Source organism: Saccoglossus kowalevskii, chromosome 8, assembly GCF_978046115.1.
Source record: "Saccoglossus kowalevskii chromosome 8, keSacKowa6.1, whole genome shotgun sequence".
In the NCBI taxonomy this organism is placed as follows: domain Eukaryota; kingdom Metazoa; phylum Hemichordata; class Enteropneusta; family Harrimaniidae; genus Saccoglossus; species Saccoglossus kowalevskii.
In genome coordinates, this window is record NC_140648.1 from 4,387,456 (window position 1) to 4,399,732 (window position 12,277).

General features: G+C 33.9%; 1 protein-coding gene across 2 annotated transcripts; it reads left to right on the top strand.

Annotated features, from left to right (window-relative positions):
* Positions 1–532: 532 nt before the first annotated feature.
* Positions 533–7,800, top strand: LOC100377062 (SUMO-conjugating enzyme UBC9-B). 2 transcript variants are annotated; one of them, XM_085502048.1, is made up of 8 exons: positions 533–617; positions 1,924–2,007; positions 2,482–2,545; positions 3,319–3,338; positions 3,515–3,587; positions 4,940–5,049; positions 6,333–6,412; positions 7,118–7,800. In XM_085502048.1, exons 2-8 carry the CDS (start codon positions 1,942–1,944, stop codon positions 7,182–7,184), a joined length of 480 nt encoding a protein of 159 aa, XP_085358174.1. In that variant the 5' UTR covers positions 533–617; positions 1,924–1,941; the 3' UTR covers positions 7,185–7,800. The 2 variants fall into 2 exon arrangements, with proteins under 2 accessions (XP_085358174.1, XP_085358175.1); XM_085502049.1 differs by having other exon boundaries at positions 577–617; positions 1,940–2,007.
* Positions 7,801–12,277: the final 4,477 nt, after the last annotated feature.

Consider the following 12,277-nt stretch of genomic DNA (forward strand, 5'->3'; position numbering starts at 1 on the left):
CACAGCAATACCTACAACAATAAAAAAAGGTTATTGGTCAAGAGGCGTGGTCTGGACGGCCTACTCTATATTCCTCTCTGTACTGTGACAATAATAGCAGTGGGCGATTAAGACGATTACGTAATTTGTATACCTGAATATGCAAATTAGGTATGGGCAATCACATCATTATTTCTGACACCCACCAACAAAAATGTATTAGATGTACTACTTAACTCAAGTGTCAAATTAAACCAGACCACGGAACCCCAATAATGGACTTTGCTACAAGAGCACAGTCGTCTGTATCCTTGGTGTTGCATTGTTGTTTGCATGTCAATTTCACTGTTACTGATACTATAAATATAATATTTACAGAGACAAACACACCTGTCGATAGGGTAATTCAGAAGAACCTATTTGTGAATATGAATCGCCAATGAGTTACAACACAAAACAACAAAATCGGTAATATTTGTTTTGTTTTGCTCGAATTAATCATCATATGCTTTTTTGGTTATTGCCAGGCCGCCCTCGCAATAAATTCTGGTCCGTCCCTAGCGCGAATAGACTGATGGGTAATCAGTCACGTGTGCTAGTGTTGGCCGCCATTTTCGCATTTTGTGGAAAGAGATAATGTGAGTACTTGTTCCGAACTCTATTTTTAAGAGCACAACTCAACAACTCAGTTGTTGTATTGAGCTGAATACGTAAACATAAATGTACGTGTTCTTTACGTCAGTATTAGTTTTCACATAACTCACCTGTACCGATCTCCGCTAGTAGTAGTAGTCGGTCGTTTGTGTCGAATTTTCATTGTGTGAAACCGTAATGTCAAACGCTACTTGGACGCATGTTTTGCTCCGTAGTTTGTTTTGAAATATGCACAAAGACGTCAGTAATTTAATTAGAACATTTACGAGATGTTAATTATTAAGATCAACCTACCACATAATAGTTACCTCTACATATGTAAATAACATGTTAAAATTGTATCTCCACGAATAAGACAACAGAAACGCTACAATCGGAATAAAACGCATTGGTATAAACTATAACGCTATCATGTTGACGAAAAGAAACCCTTAGTCTGTAAGCAATGAACACATGTTGTATGTTATTGTTATTATGGTATTTAAAACGTCGCTGCAATTACACAGGTAGTTCTGGAAATTCACTGATGACCCTCAACTTTGAAAATTTCAACCAGTCAAAGGTGTCAGAAGTTTTCCATGTCATCGTCAGGTGTCATAGAAATTTGTATGTGACGAAAGAAGTTTTCGGTCTCCCACCTCACAAATAAACTGTGATAAAGGTACCTAGGCCTCTACTGAATGTGATTGTACTACATTTTTTTTCTTGGTCAAATACCAACCTGTTTATTTTCTTGGTAAACTCAAAGAAGATAAAATTATTAAACAGCTTAATTCTTGTTGTATGCACACAATTGTTTAGTAGATAATGTTTTCTAATGTTTAATTTATTTTGGTGGGTGGTGACATGTTTTAAAGTATGACCAGATTTTTTTAAATTCCTCTTAGCCATTGGTGCAAAAATTACATACTGTAAAATGACTAATTTTCACTGGGTTTAAATTTCACTGATTTACCATTTCAGGCATATTCAGTGGGTTTTAAATTCACGGTTTTATCATTTAGATAATGTGTTCTATGCTAAATTTTACATATTCACTGTGTTTTAATTTAGCGCATTTTTCCAGTCAGCGAAATAAGCTAAATTAAAACCCAGTGAATAATTACCCCCTTTACAGTAGTTTATTGTAGCAAAATTTTCAGGTGATTCCCCTTTGGCAACGGATAGTTTGTTTGTTTTTCCACCACTCGGGTACAAACACTATTGAAGATCTGAATGTCCACCACTAACATGACCGTCATCAATCAATCAATACATTGTAATAATTTTGTACATTATAATTTCATGAAGCTTCCATATTGTGCAGACATGTCTGGAATTGCCATTGCACGTTTAGCTGAAGAGAGGAAAGCATGGAGGAGGGACCATCCCTTCGTAAGTATAAGTTGTATATTGATAGCTGAAGGTACTGATTGTATTCTCGGAAGACACACTTGGAAGCTTGTTGTACTTGTACAATAATCGCAAGATTTCGTACAATACTTCAATCTATCTACTCTTTAATTGAATCGTGTTTCATGTAAATTGCAAAATATTGTTAGATTTAGTCATGTGAAAAGCCCATGTTCAAAGATACTGTCAGCATAACAAACCTATTCCCTTTAATTGATCAATATGTAAAAATTTCACTATTAAAACTGAAACAATGGAATTACATGGAAATATTTTCAAATGATGTCATTACTCACTGCACTCGTTGAATTCAACTGCCATTGGAATTTGCACAATAGAACAGGATTTTTATGTCAATGGTTCTGTTGATTTTGTAAAATGTTTTTTTTATCAAGAATTTATTTTTTTTTTGCTATTTTAATGTTTTTCAATAAATATATTTTTTTTCATCCCCAGGGTTTTGTTGCAAAACCAAATAAAAATCCTGATGGGACACTGAACTTAATGAACTGGGAGTGTGGTAAGCTATGATAGTTAAGTTATTTGACAACATTACCATTTGTAGTGAATATATTTCTACAAAGACAGTCATTGGAAATGACAGGTCACTGTGACTAACTGAAAGTAAGCAACTGATTGTCCGAAAAATTGACAGACAGACACAGTCAGTCGGTCAGTCAGAGATTGATGTTTGACAATGAACTGTAGTGATTTAGTAGTCTGAATTGTGTATTTAAATATTGAAAGTTTCTAGAAAAGTGGTTGGATTTATATATTTCTGGAAATATAAATTTAGTAAAATTAGTAAAATAATGTATCCAGGTTGAAAAAAATCTTTCCAAACGTAGTTGCTTTTGAGAAGTGCTGTAACAGCAATGAAACAAAATTCCCTAAAATCTGTATTAGAAGCCGCATCCCTAATAAAAGTCGCACCCATTTTTTTTTAACAATTGAGAACGAAAAAATCACTATTTCTTATTTGTGTAGATGCTCTAATAGAAGCCGCATTCCCTCTGTTGCATTGTACCATTTTAATAGAAACCGTGGCTTCTAATACAGATTTTACAATAGTAATACAGTAGTTCAAAAATCTTTTCTTGACAATGACCTTTTTCGATTCCCACAATGTTGTATTCAAGTTTTTGGGAGTTGAGTAATCATGGATAACTCCCCAACTATTTCACCATAAGATTAATGGTACAACCCCCCCTCCCCTCTCTTGTGAGGAGTCGTTGCTTTTTGGAATCGCAGTATGTCATCGAAGTTCTAATATGATTTGTGTTTTTCTTTCAGCAATACCTGGCAAAAGAAATGTAAGTAGTTTCATCCATTAGTGGCCATTTTGTTTTTATTTATGTCCATGTCAATATATTGCCTAATTCCACTTGTTTTTTCCTCTTCAGAAACCTTATTTTTTGTCTGGTCTTTAACCAAAATAAACCTTTGTAGCTGACCTTTTTCTATTTTTTTTTTCTTTTTTCCCTTCAAGACAGCATGGGAAGGAGGGCTTTATAAACTAAGAATGCTATTCAAAGATGACTACCCATCAACACCGCCAAAATGTAAGTTTGCATTTCTGTTTTTATCTTATCTAATTTGACTGGCATACATCTCAACTAAATTCCAAATTAATTTATTATTTGTCAGCAAAGCATATTCAGGGATCTTGCCAGCCCAATGTGAGTGTCGGTCAGTCATGAATATTTATGAGCTATATGAATATTAATTAGCTATGAATATTAATGAGTTCAGTCGCAGTGCAAATATTTTTGGAATTAGACATTGTTTCACAATTTAGAAGAGTTTGAATTTAAAAATTAAATATGTTCGAAATGCAAATGCTGCAGACTAAAAAACAGAAACAAATAAATTATTGTTGCAATATTAATGTCTATTGTAAAAAGTTAAATAAAACGCATTTGAAACATTTCAGCCAGGAATATTTTTACGATCTTATTTATTCAAAAAATCGACCACGTAATTATTTGGAGTATTGTTGTAATTTATTATTCGTACCATCAATTTGTAAAAAGTATATATTTTCAGTAATGAATGAACAAATAAAACTTCTGAACTTTCAAAGTTACGATGTGACATAACTTACTTCGCGATGTTATACACTGATTATAGCAATAATTCCTCTTACTCAGTCATGATGCTAAACCAAAAAATGTTACTTTGTTTTTTTGATAAGAAATAAAAGTAAAATTTGGAGTGGATATTTTTGATCACTCAATTGCTTCAGTAAAAAACACAGCCCGCCATGATGTTTGTGACGTATTAGTTGGCCGGCATGTGTCCTTCGACCCGATGGGTCAATAATTCCATTAACCAATCAGTATGCCGCATGGTAATGCCGGTAGAATCCGAAGTTTTCTGAATGGTAGTGATAATAAAAATAACATTGCGGAAGTGAAGCGATGTCGTAGCACGATGTGTTGACATTGATTTCAGTTGAAAACTGCACGATGGTTATCGAAAGAGGTGATTAGCAATTTTTGAAAGGTAAAACAGGTCTTGAAAGAAGAGTTTTTACATGAATCGCGATGATAACAGTTCACATGTATTATACCAAATCACGCAATAAACACGTTGATTTTTCTCTTGAGTAGTGTAAACTGTCAGATCGTGAACTCCGCTTTGAATTTTAGCTTTCAATCTAAAGACTGTGTCTATCGCAGAAAGTATTTACTTACAAACAAAGAGATGATAATTTCACAAAATTGACTATCCGTTTACAAATTATAATCCACGACTGACAGGATGCGTGTCTGTCGATACATAATTATAATAACAATCGAACAATAGTCCTGGTCGGAAGCATTGTTGGCGAGAACCCTGGCATATTTGTACATTTATTATTTCATACTTGAAGCACAATTCAATGTAACATCACATGATTCTCGTTTCTTAGGTAAATTTGAACCGCCACTGTTTCACCCGAATGTATATCCATCAGGAACAGTGTGTCTCTCATTGCTTGAAGAAGATAAAGACTGGCGGCCAGCTATTACTATTAAGCAGGTATGAAATTTTACCTTGTCTACATCATCTTTGATGAAGGTAAGGCTTATTTGTTGGGAAAATCTCTGTCCTCGTTGTAGTTGTTGTCGTTCTCGTGTTGACTTTTGCTAGTGGTTACAATAACTTGAAAAAATTCTTTCAAAATTGAATACTGGATTTACCTGTCTGGGAGCACAGTCAGTTGGCGCACACGTGATAATAAAATAAATATTTACCATATGGGGGCCACCATCTTAAATGCAGCATAAAACTAAATAAGAGACAAGTTGTGAAACACGTTTTTCAGATTCCTACAAATCAGGACAAAAATGCCAATCTTTCACAAAAATACGATCAGTTGGGGTTATATTAAGCCAACGATAACAAAATTCGGTCAAATTCAGCGTTTTTTTCATTAAAAAATCCCTTAAATACGAAGACCTAATTACACGAAGAACCTAGAACACTTTCCTGGGGTATTTGAAACAAAAAATTCCCATTCCAGCTCAGCAGCCAATCAGCGACGAGCTTACAGTTAGATGATGACTTTGGTTTCAAATTCAAAGTTATTAAAAGTACATCAAGGTTTACTCAGATTTATGAATGTAGTTTTTTTCCAAGACATTGATTAAATTTCACTTAAAATTGTCTTGTGATTATGTTACAACTCAAACAATTTTGACTCCCTCGTGCAAAGCACACAAAGGGAGTCTTTTCAGTTTTTCTGTCTGTATATCTGTCCAACCATTATCTCAAGAACCAATCATCACATTTCAATGAAACTTAGTACATTGATGCTCTTGGACAATGCAAAAAGTGATAAGTTTGTGTTAAAATTCATACCTATTATATTACCCATAGATATCTCAAAAACTCATCAGATTTCAATGAAACTTGACATGTTGGTGCTCCTTAGGTATTTGTAAAAATGATTAGTTTAGGATTGAAACTGTGCGTATTAATTACCTAATTTAAATAAATGAGAAAATTGTTAGTTGTTGCACACATCTCAAGTACCAGATATTAATAAAACTTAATCCACAAAAAAGATTAGTTGAGGGTTGAAAGACTGCATATTGATTACATAATTTGCATGAATTAGGCAATTTATGATATCCTAAAAAATCTTGTTTAAATTATGTTTTGATAACTTTTAATGTTTAGATATATTATTGCGTTGTTGCAGGACTTTTATTCTCACTTTTGCGATGCAAAGAAAAGATATTTAATACTTACTTTGTTTGAGTGTTTCACACAGCCACTAGCTTTGTCTTTACTGAAATGTATATTTTTCTCTCTACTAGATTTTGTTGGGTATCCAGGAATTATTAAATGAACCAAACATTCAAGATCCAGCACAAGCAGAAGCATTCACTTTCTACAGGTAAAACTTTCATAAAACTTGCCTTAAAATATGTATCATTTGTGCTCATGTGTGGCACAATGGTTAGCATTCTTCTAGAGAAAACTGATGATAGCTGCCCACTCAACAGTAAAAACAAAAATATGCTGTCCACTTGATAGCATCCAAGTCAGTCTTGTTTGATGATATTAAACACATCTTATCATTTAACTCGCCCCTCCCCAGTTAAGTTAAAAACTGTAAACTATTTGTACTTTACTTTTTTCACTGTAAAGTAAATTCTGGCCGGTCCAGACTGAATGGGTGTCACTGTGCTTCAAGCAAGGTGTTAAATTGTTAAAAAGTCCAAAAATCCTCCTTTTATTCACCCAATATTGACACTCTGTTTGCTTAGAAACAAGTCATCTAGGGGGTAAAATGTATGAGCAAAGCCCTAACTGGGAGCGACTGTTGCCCAAATTGACGCACAATTTGGCGTCATTGCTTGAGAGATGATTCCAAAATAGTTGCCAGTGATTTTTGTTTCTTAAACTGTTTTAGTATGTATTTTGATTGTGAATGAATAATCTCAGTGTTTTTATATTTCTTTACTTGTTTGGAAAATTGGATTGAATATTAGGATTTTAACAGTGTGATATGACTCTGTGACATCTCTGTACAGTTGTTCAAAGTGACAAGGTCGCAGCACCACTAATTTTAATTTATGTGTATTTTTATTTATTTCAGCCAAGATCGACTTGAATATGAACGAAGAGTTCGAGAGCAAGCCAAACGTTTCACTCCATCAGAGTAATTTCTCACCTGCCTATTATAGTAATCTCAATATATCTATGATAAAAAACAAACTGTACTCTTACACCTTCTTAAAGGTTTATTAAGACCATAGCTCAGACAGACAGAGTACAGAATTCATCAGACTCTTGTTATTGTTCTGTCTTCTGCATTATTTGAAACAAATCAGGCTCATAAAAATGTTTCTGGTACATTAAATTTCTAAAACTCCATCAAATTCACTCTTTTATTTATAAACAAATATTTTCATATAAACAATTACCCATTAAAAGCAAGTGGACCTCAAGATTTTCACTGCTCTATTTGCTGACCAGAATCACTGTTGTTTTTTCATTGTCATATTATGCTGTGAAGAAAATAAGTTTTAAGAGATGACATGAAGAGATGAATTATTTATTTTTTGATAGATTAAGGACTTGAGTGAATTTTTCAAATGTTTTCTATTTCATGTTGTCTTTGCTCATGTTCAGCAGTTATACATAGTACTTGTGTAACCTTTCACTAACCTGCTCACTCATAGTTTAAAAATGCAGATAATATTGGAGAATATGAGTGTAATAACTATCATTTCAGTGGAACAATTGTATGCTATCGTAATGGTGTCTCACAATGCCCTTGTTTTAGTGCTTGATTTTTTCACATTTCGTGCACTTCTCAGTTATGTACATTACTGTGCCTGACAATTTGTACTTTCTCACAGCGCATAATATTTATAATCATTGTCTGTTTCTTCAAAACGTTGGTATCTCATTTACGATGACTGTTGCCGGTGATATGGCATATTAATGCCTTGATTGAAAAGTCTTGTGTTCATAGTCAGCTATCAGACTTCATGGATGAAACAAAATCTTATAGTAATAATAAAAAAAATTATTCTGTATTTGATCACCTGACTATCCAATTATGTCTTCCCAATAAACAAGTAAAATCTTGAAATTTTCTACTTGTAAATCTACTTATGATTTATTTATATGTATTGGGGGATACGAGAGAGTTTAGAAGAACAGGAACAGGATTTGTACATATATCTATTCCAGGATGTTCCCACTTTTCCTATTTTAACATGTTTTAACTCCATCGATTGAAAAAGGTCTGTTTGCCCCCTTTTGTCTCTTTGTACATAGTTGTGCAGTGATATGGGTATTCATGTATCAAAATAAGTTGGGGGAGAAATGTCCATCTTTAATACCCCCATGAATTGCTTATTCTTTTCTTCAGCTTGCAAAGATATTTTGCTTACATAGGTAACTTAATTCGCACCTATTTAATATTGAGTCTATAGGGAGATCCTTTGTAATATACAGTTTGATTCTTCCTGGTCTAGATATTAACAGCTATAGTCTGATTACTAAATATATGCATATGTAATCACTATTATAACTCCACTACTGTTTTTATACTTGAAATCACTGTTTTAACAATGCAGCATTGCTACATTTCCTTTCTAGTCTCCTGCTGTATATCATGTATTGAAAGAATCTCACCTACTCTTATTTCTAGTCTTCGTTCTTGTATGTATTGGTAAAAAAATAAATGTTATTGTTTTAATTAACTGTGCATGATTGTTTCTGTGAATGCTGAGCGAGATGGCTGTACATCGTAATCTAACTTTTAGTGTTGATAAGAATAAACTTTTATAAATTGCTTGTACAAAAATTTTAAAGATTGCAGTGAATTATCCTCTCAATTGAACTGCCTATAATAAAAACTTAGTTATTTCTTTATGAAAGTGAGAAAAAAAATCTGCTTGAGTAATTATAAATTTGATTTCTTGTAAACAAAAGATCTGATTAAATAATTAAGGGGCCACATCAACAATGCTTTATGCAGTTTTTTGCTGTGCCATTTTGGCAGCTTCCAGTAATAGTCTTGATGTGTTTGGAAAGATTTTTAATTTCGCTATTAATTAAATGCTAAATTAAATGAACATGTTATAACAAAAGAACTGCAAAGTTTGTGAACTTAAAACCGAATGAAATTGCTCAAACATCAAAATAGTAAAATTAAATTCCAGTGAAAATAAATGGTTTTACAGTAGTCTATTACCCATTAGTTCAACAGATGAGATTAAAGACACTGATAACACTTAAAATACTTGGTATGGCTTATCCAATTGATTTGTACAACCTTATTTCCAATTCCTCTTGATAGAATTTTGTTTGCTTTTAATAGAGAAAATGCAGTATTAAAAAATATAACTGCAAGCAGTGATTTGGGTGGGTTACCAGTTGCTATAGGATATATATGATGAATTCTGGTTGTATATTTTTCTGAACATCATAATATTACAGTTATGCTTATAAATGAGGTTATATGGGCATATATGGTAATCTGATACATTAGTCATATCGATTGTTTCAGTGTTTTTATTACACTATTGGATGCATGTACAATTTATGCATATTAATGAGATCACATGACCACATGTGGTCAAATAATATGTTAGCTACATCTCTCATCTAATTAGTCTAAACGGAGGGTCAAATGTAAACAATCATGGTGTTTTGGAGCCTCTCTTTCAGATACAAACAGCGCCCTCAACGACCACTGATAACTTCTGTCATAGGGTATAGAAGAGGATTTTAAAACCAAGTTTTTATGTGAAAATTCATCGTATCAAACTGCAATTTCATATTTTCTGAATAATAAAATGACTAATTATGAATCTAGTCTGATGACATGAGGTAGAATACTTTTTTTATAAACAAAACAGAGTATCGTGTACAGCCAGTAGACTTGAGGAATGCGAAAGTCAATAGACCATTTTCCGTACACTGCGAGAATCACGCGTTATGCGTGAAATCGAACGTAAAAACAGGACAAACAAAGGTTCATAGCATCGTAGTCGCGTCAAACATCGCGTGGGATTCGACAAACGCGAAAGTATTTCGGGGACATTTCCATGCTTAATAATGTGCTGTCCACATTTGATGATAGGCAATTTCGATTAAGTGAGGATATTCGGAAGCAATATTCCTCTGTCGAAGATCGGCCGGTCAATGTAAGCTGCGAAATAAAGAAATTATAGTTCAAAATCAAATCGTTCGATTTTTGCGGCAGACGTTCGACGCGCGTCTTTCATGCATCTCGCGAGATCTCGCAATTGTTCGGAAAATCGCCTATTGACATGCCACTGTTATAGAGTACTTAGGGGGTCTTACACACTTTGAGCCATCCTAAAAATTTCTGTGATGATCAAGCAAACAATCTTGTATTGCCCATCCAAATTTTATGACAATCTGACATTTAACATGCTTTTTCGGCAGTTTTGAATTTCACTATATGCACATCAAAGTAAAAATATGTATTGGGTTATAATATAAATGATTTTAATCAGACTTGACTTAAAAATACACTTAAAAATAATGACGTTTCCCCCTCATATACCTCATGTAGGTCAAAGTAAAAATGTAACAGTGGTATTTCACCAGCAATCACAAACAAAAGTTCTATTCATCGTCAATATCACTTGGGTTAGGTGTATAGCCTTCTTCATCATCAATACCACTTTCACTATCACTATTCTCTTTCCATTCCACAACTTCTTCCTCTGGTAAATTATACTCTTCTTCTACCTCTATATGCGTTTCCACCTCATCGTCACTATCTATTGCCACCTGCCCTCCCTCTTCCAATAAAAAATCATTCAGTGTGGACCCGCTTTCACTAATGGATTCATTTTGACAGTTTCTGCAGTAACAACCAGCACCACATGTAGAATCTCGTTTAACACATCCACATTGTCTATTTGTGCATCCTCCTTTGCATTTACAGCCTTTAGTATATTTTTCAACTGTCTGTCGGACTTTAAGCATATTTTGTTCAGAATCCCACACAATGTTTAAAATATTGCCATCGACAGAAAAACCATGTGAGTTGTAATCTGGTAATGTGATTGTCCCTTTGTGGGACTGATTCCATATTTTAGATACAAAACATGCTATGAGCCAATGATAGTGCAGTGCAGTAGCATTTGGCATGTTTTCTTCCTCAAACCTAGTTCTGACATGAATTGTACATCTGATTTTTTCTATCCATTTAATATGTACATCCATGGCATTTGCAGCTGGGTTATCAGCCTTTATTGTTTTGTAAAGATCATCGGGCCCATTATATTCTGTTGCAAACTCAGCATTGTGTTTTTTTATAATAAATTGTTCCGACTAATCGATAGAAAGACTGCAGAACCTCATTATCATAGCAATCGGCCAAAGGTCCACAGATTTGTGGACTACAAATAAAGCTAGCATGTTGGTAGAAAGCACTTAGGAAACCAGCTTTACCCATACCAGAGAAGAATGAGATGTAATCACATCCACTGGCAATAAATAAAGACTGGATACATTTCACTCGCTTCCATTCCTCAATTTGAACCAAATCAGGGTCACGCAATATGGAATTATGTAATGCATTAAGGTGCAAAAAAGATATATCTCCTGTTCGTGCACTTAGTTGAATATAAATATCTTTTTGTTTCAAATCTGCATTTTCACCATCATAGCACAGAAGTTCATTATCAAGGTATGGTAACCCAATATGATACACATCAGTATCTGGTGAATAAATAAGTATATTTGCATGATTTGTTTTGATGGAATGGAGCCATATTCTGGTATCTGTTTCCTCATGATTTCCTGCATATACTGAACTTTCATAGCAGGGACCAGACAAAGCTATTTCAAATGCTTTCCCTTTACTATCACCTTCAAATCCACCAGACACCAAGAATTTTTGTGAATCACCCAAGAAAGGTTGAACTAAACTAGGCAATTCTGTACACAACAAGGTTATAAGTTTTCTTTTGTTCTGCCTTTCAGAAAGAAAATTCATCCAATTTTCCTTAGGCATAGGGGAATCAAGACTTAAGTTTTCGTACATGTGTACTGTCTTTTTTGCTGACTTTTTATGAGACACATCCCTACGATAGCGCTCAATGTCCTTAGGGCTTGGTTGAGTTGGATCTAGTGAATGTGGGTCATCAAAAATAAGATGAATATCATTGCACCCATGTCTGAAATAAGGATATTATCAGGGGTAAAATCTTCTTCTCTCGGGGTTCTCCACACGTGTCCGGGGGGAAACTCGTCTCGACTC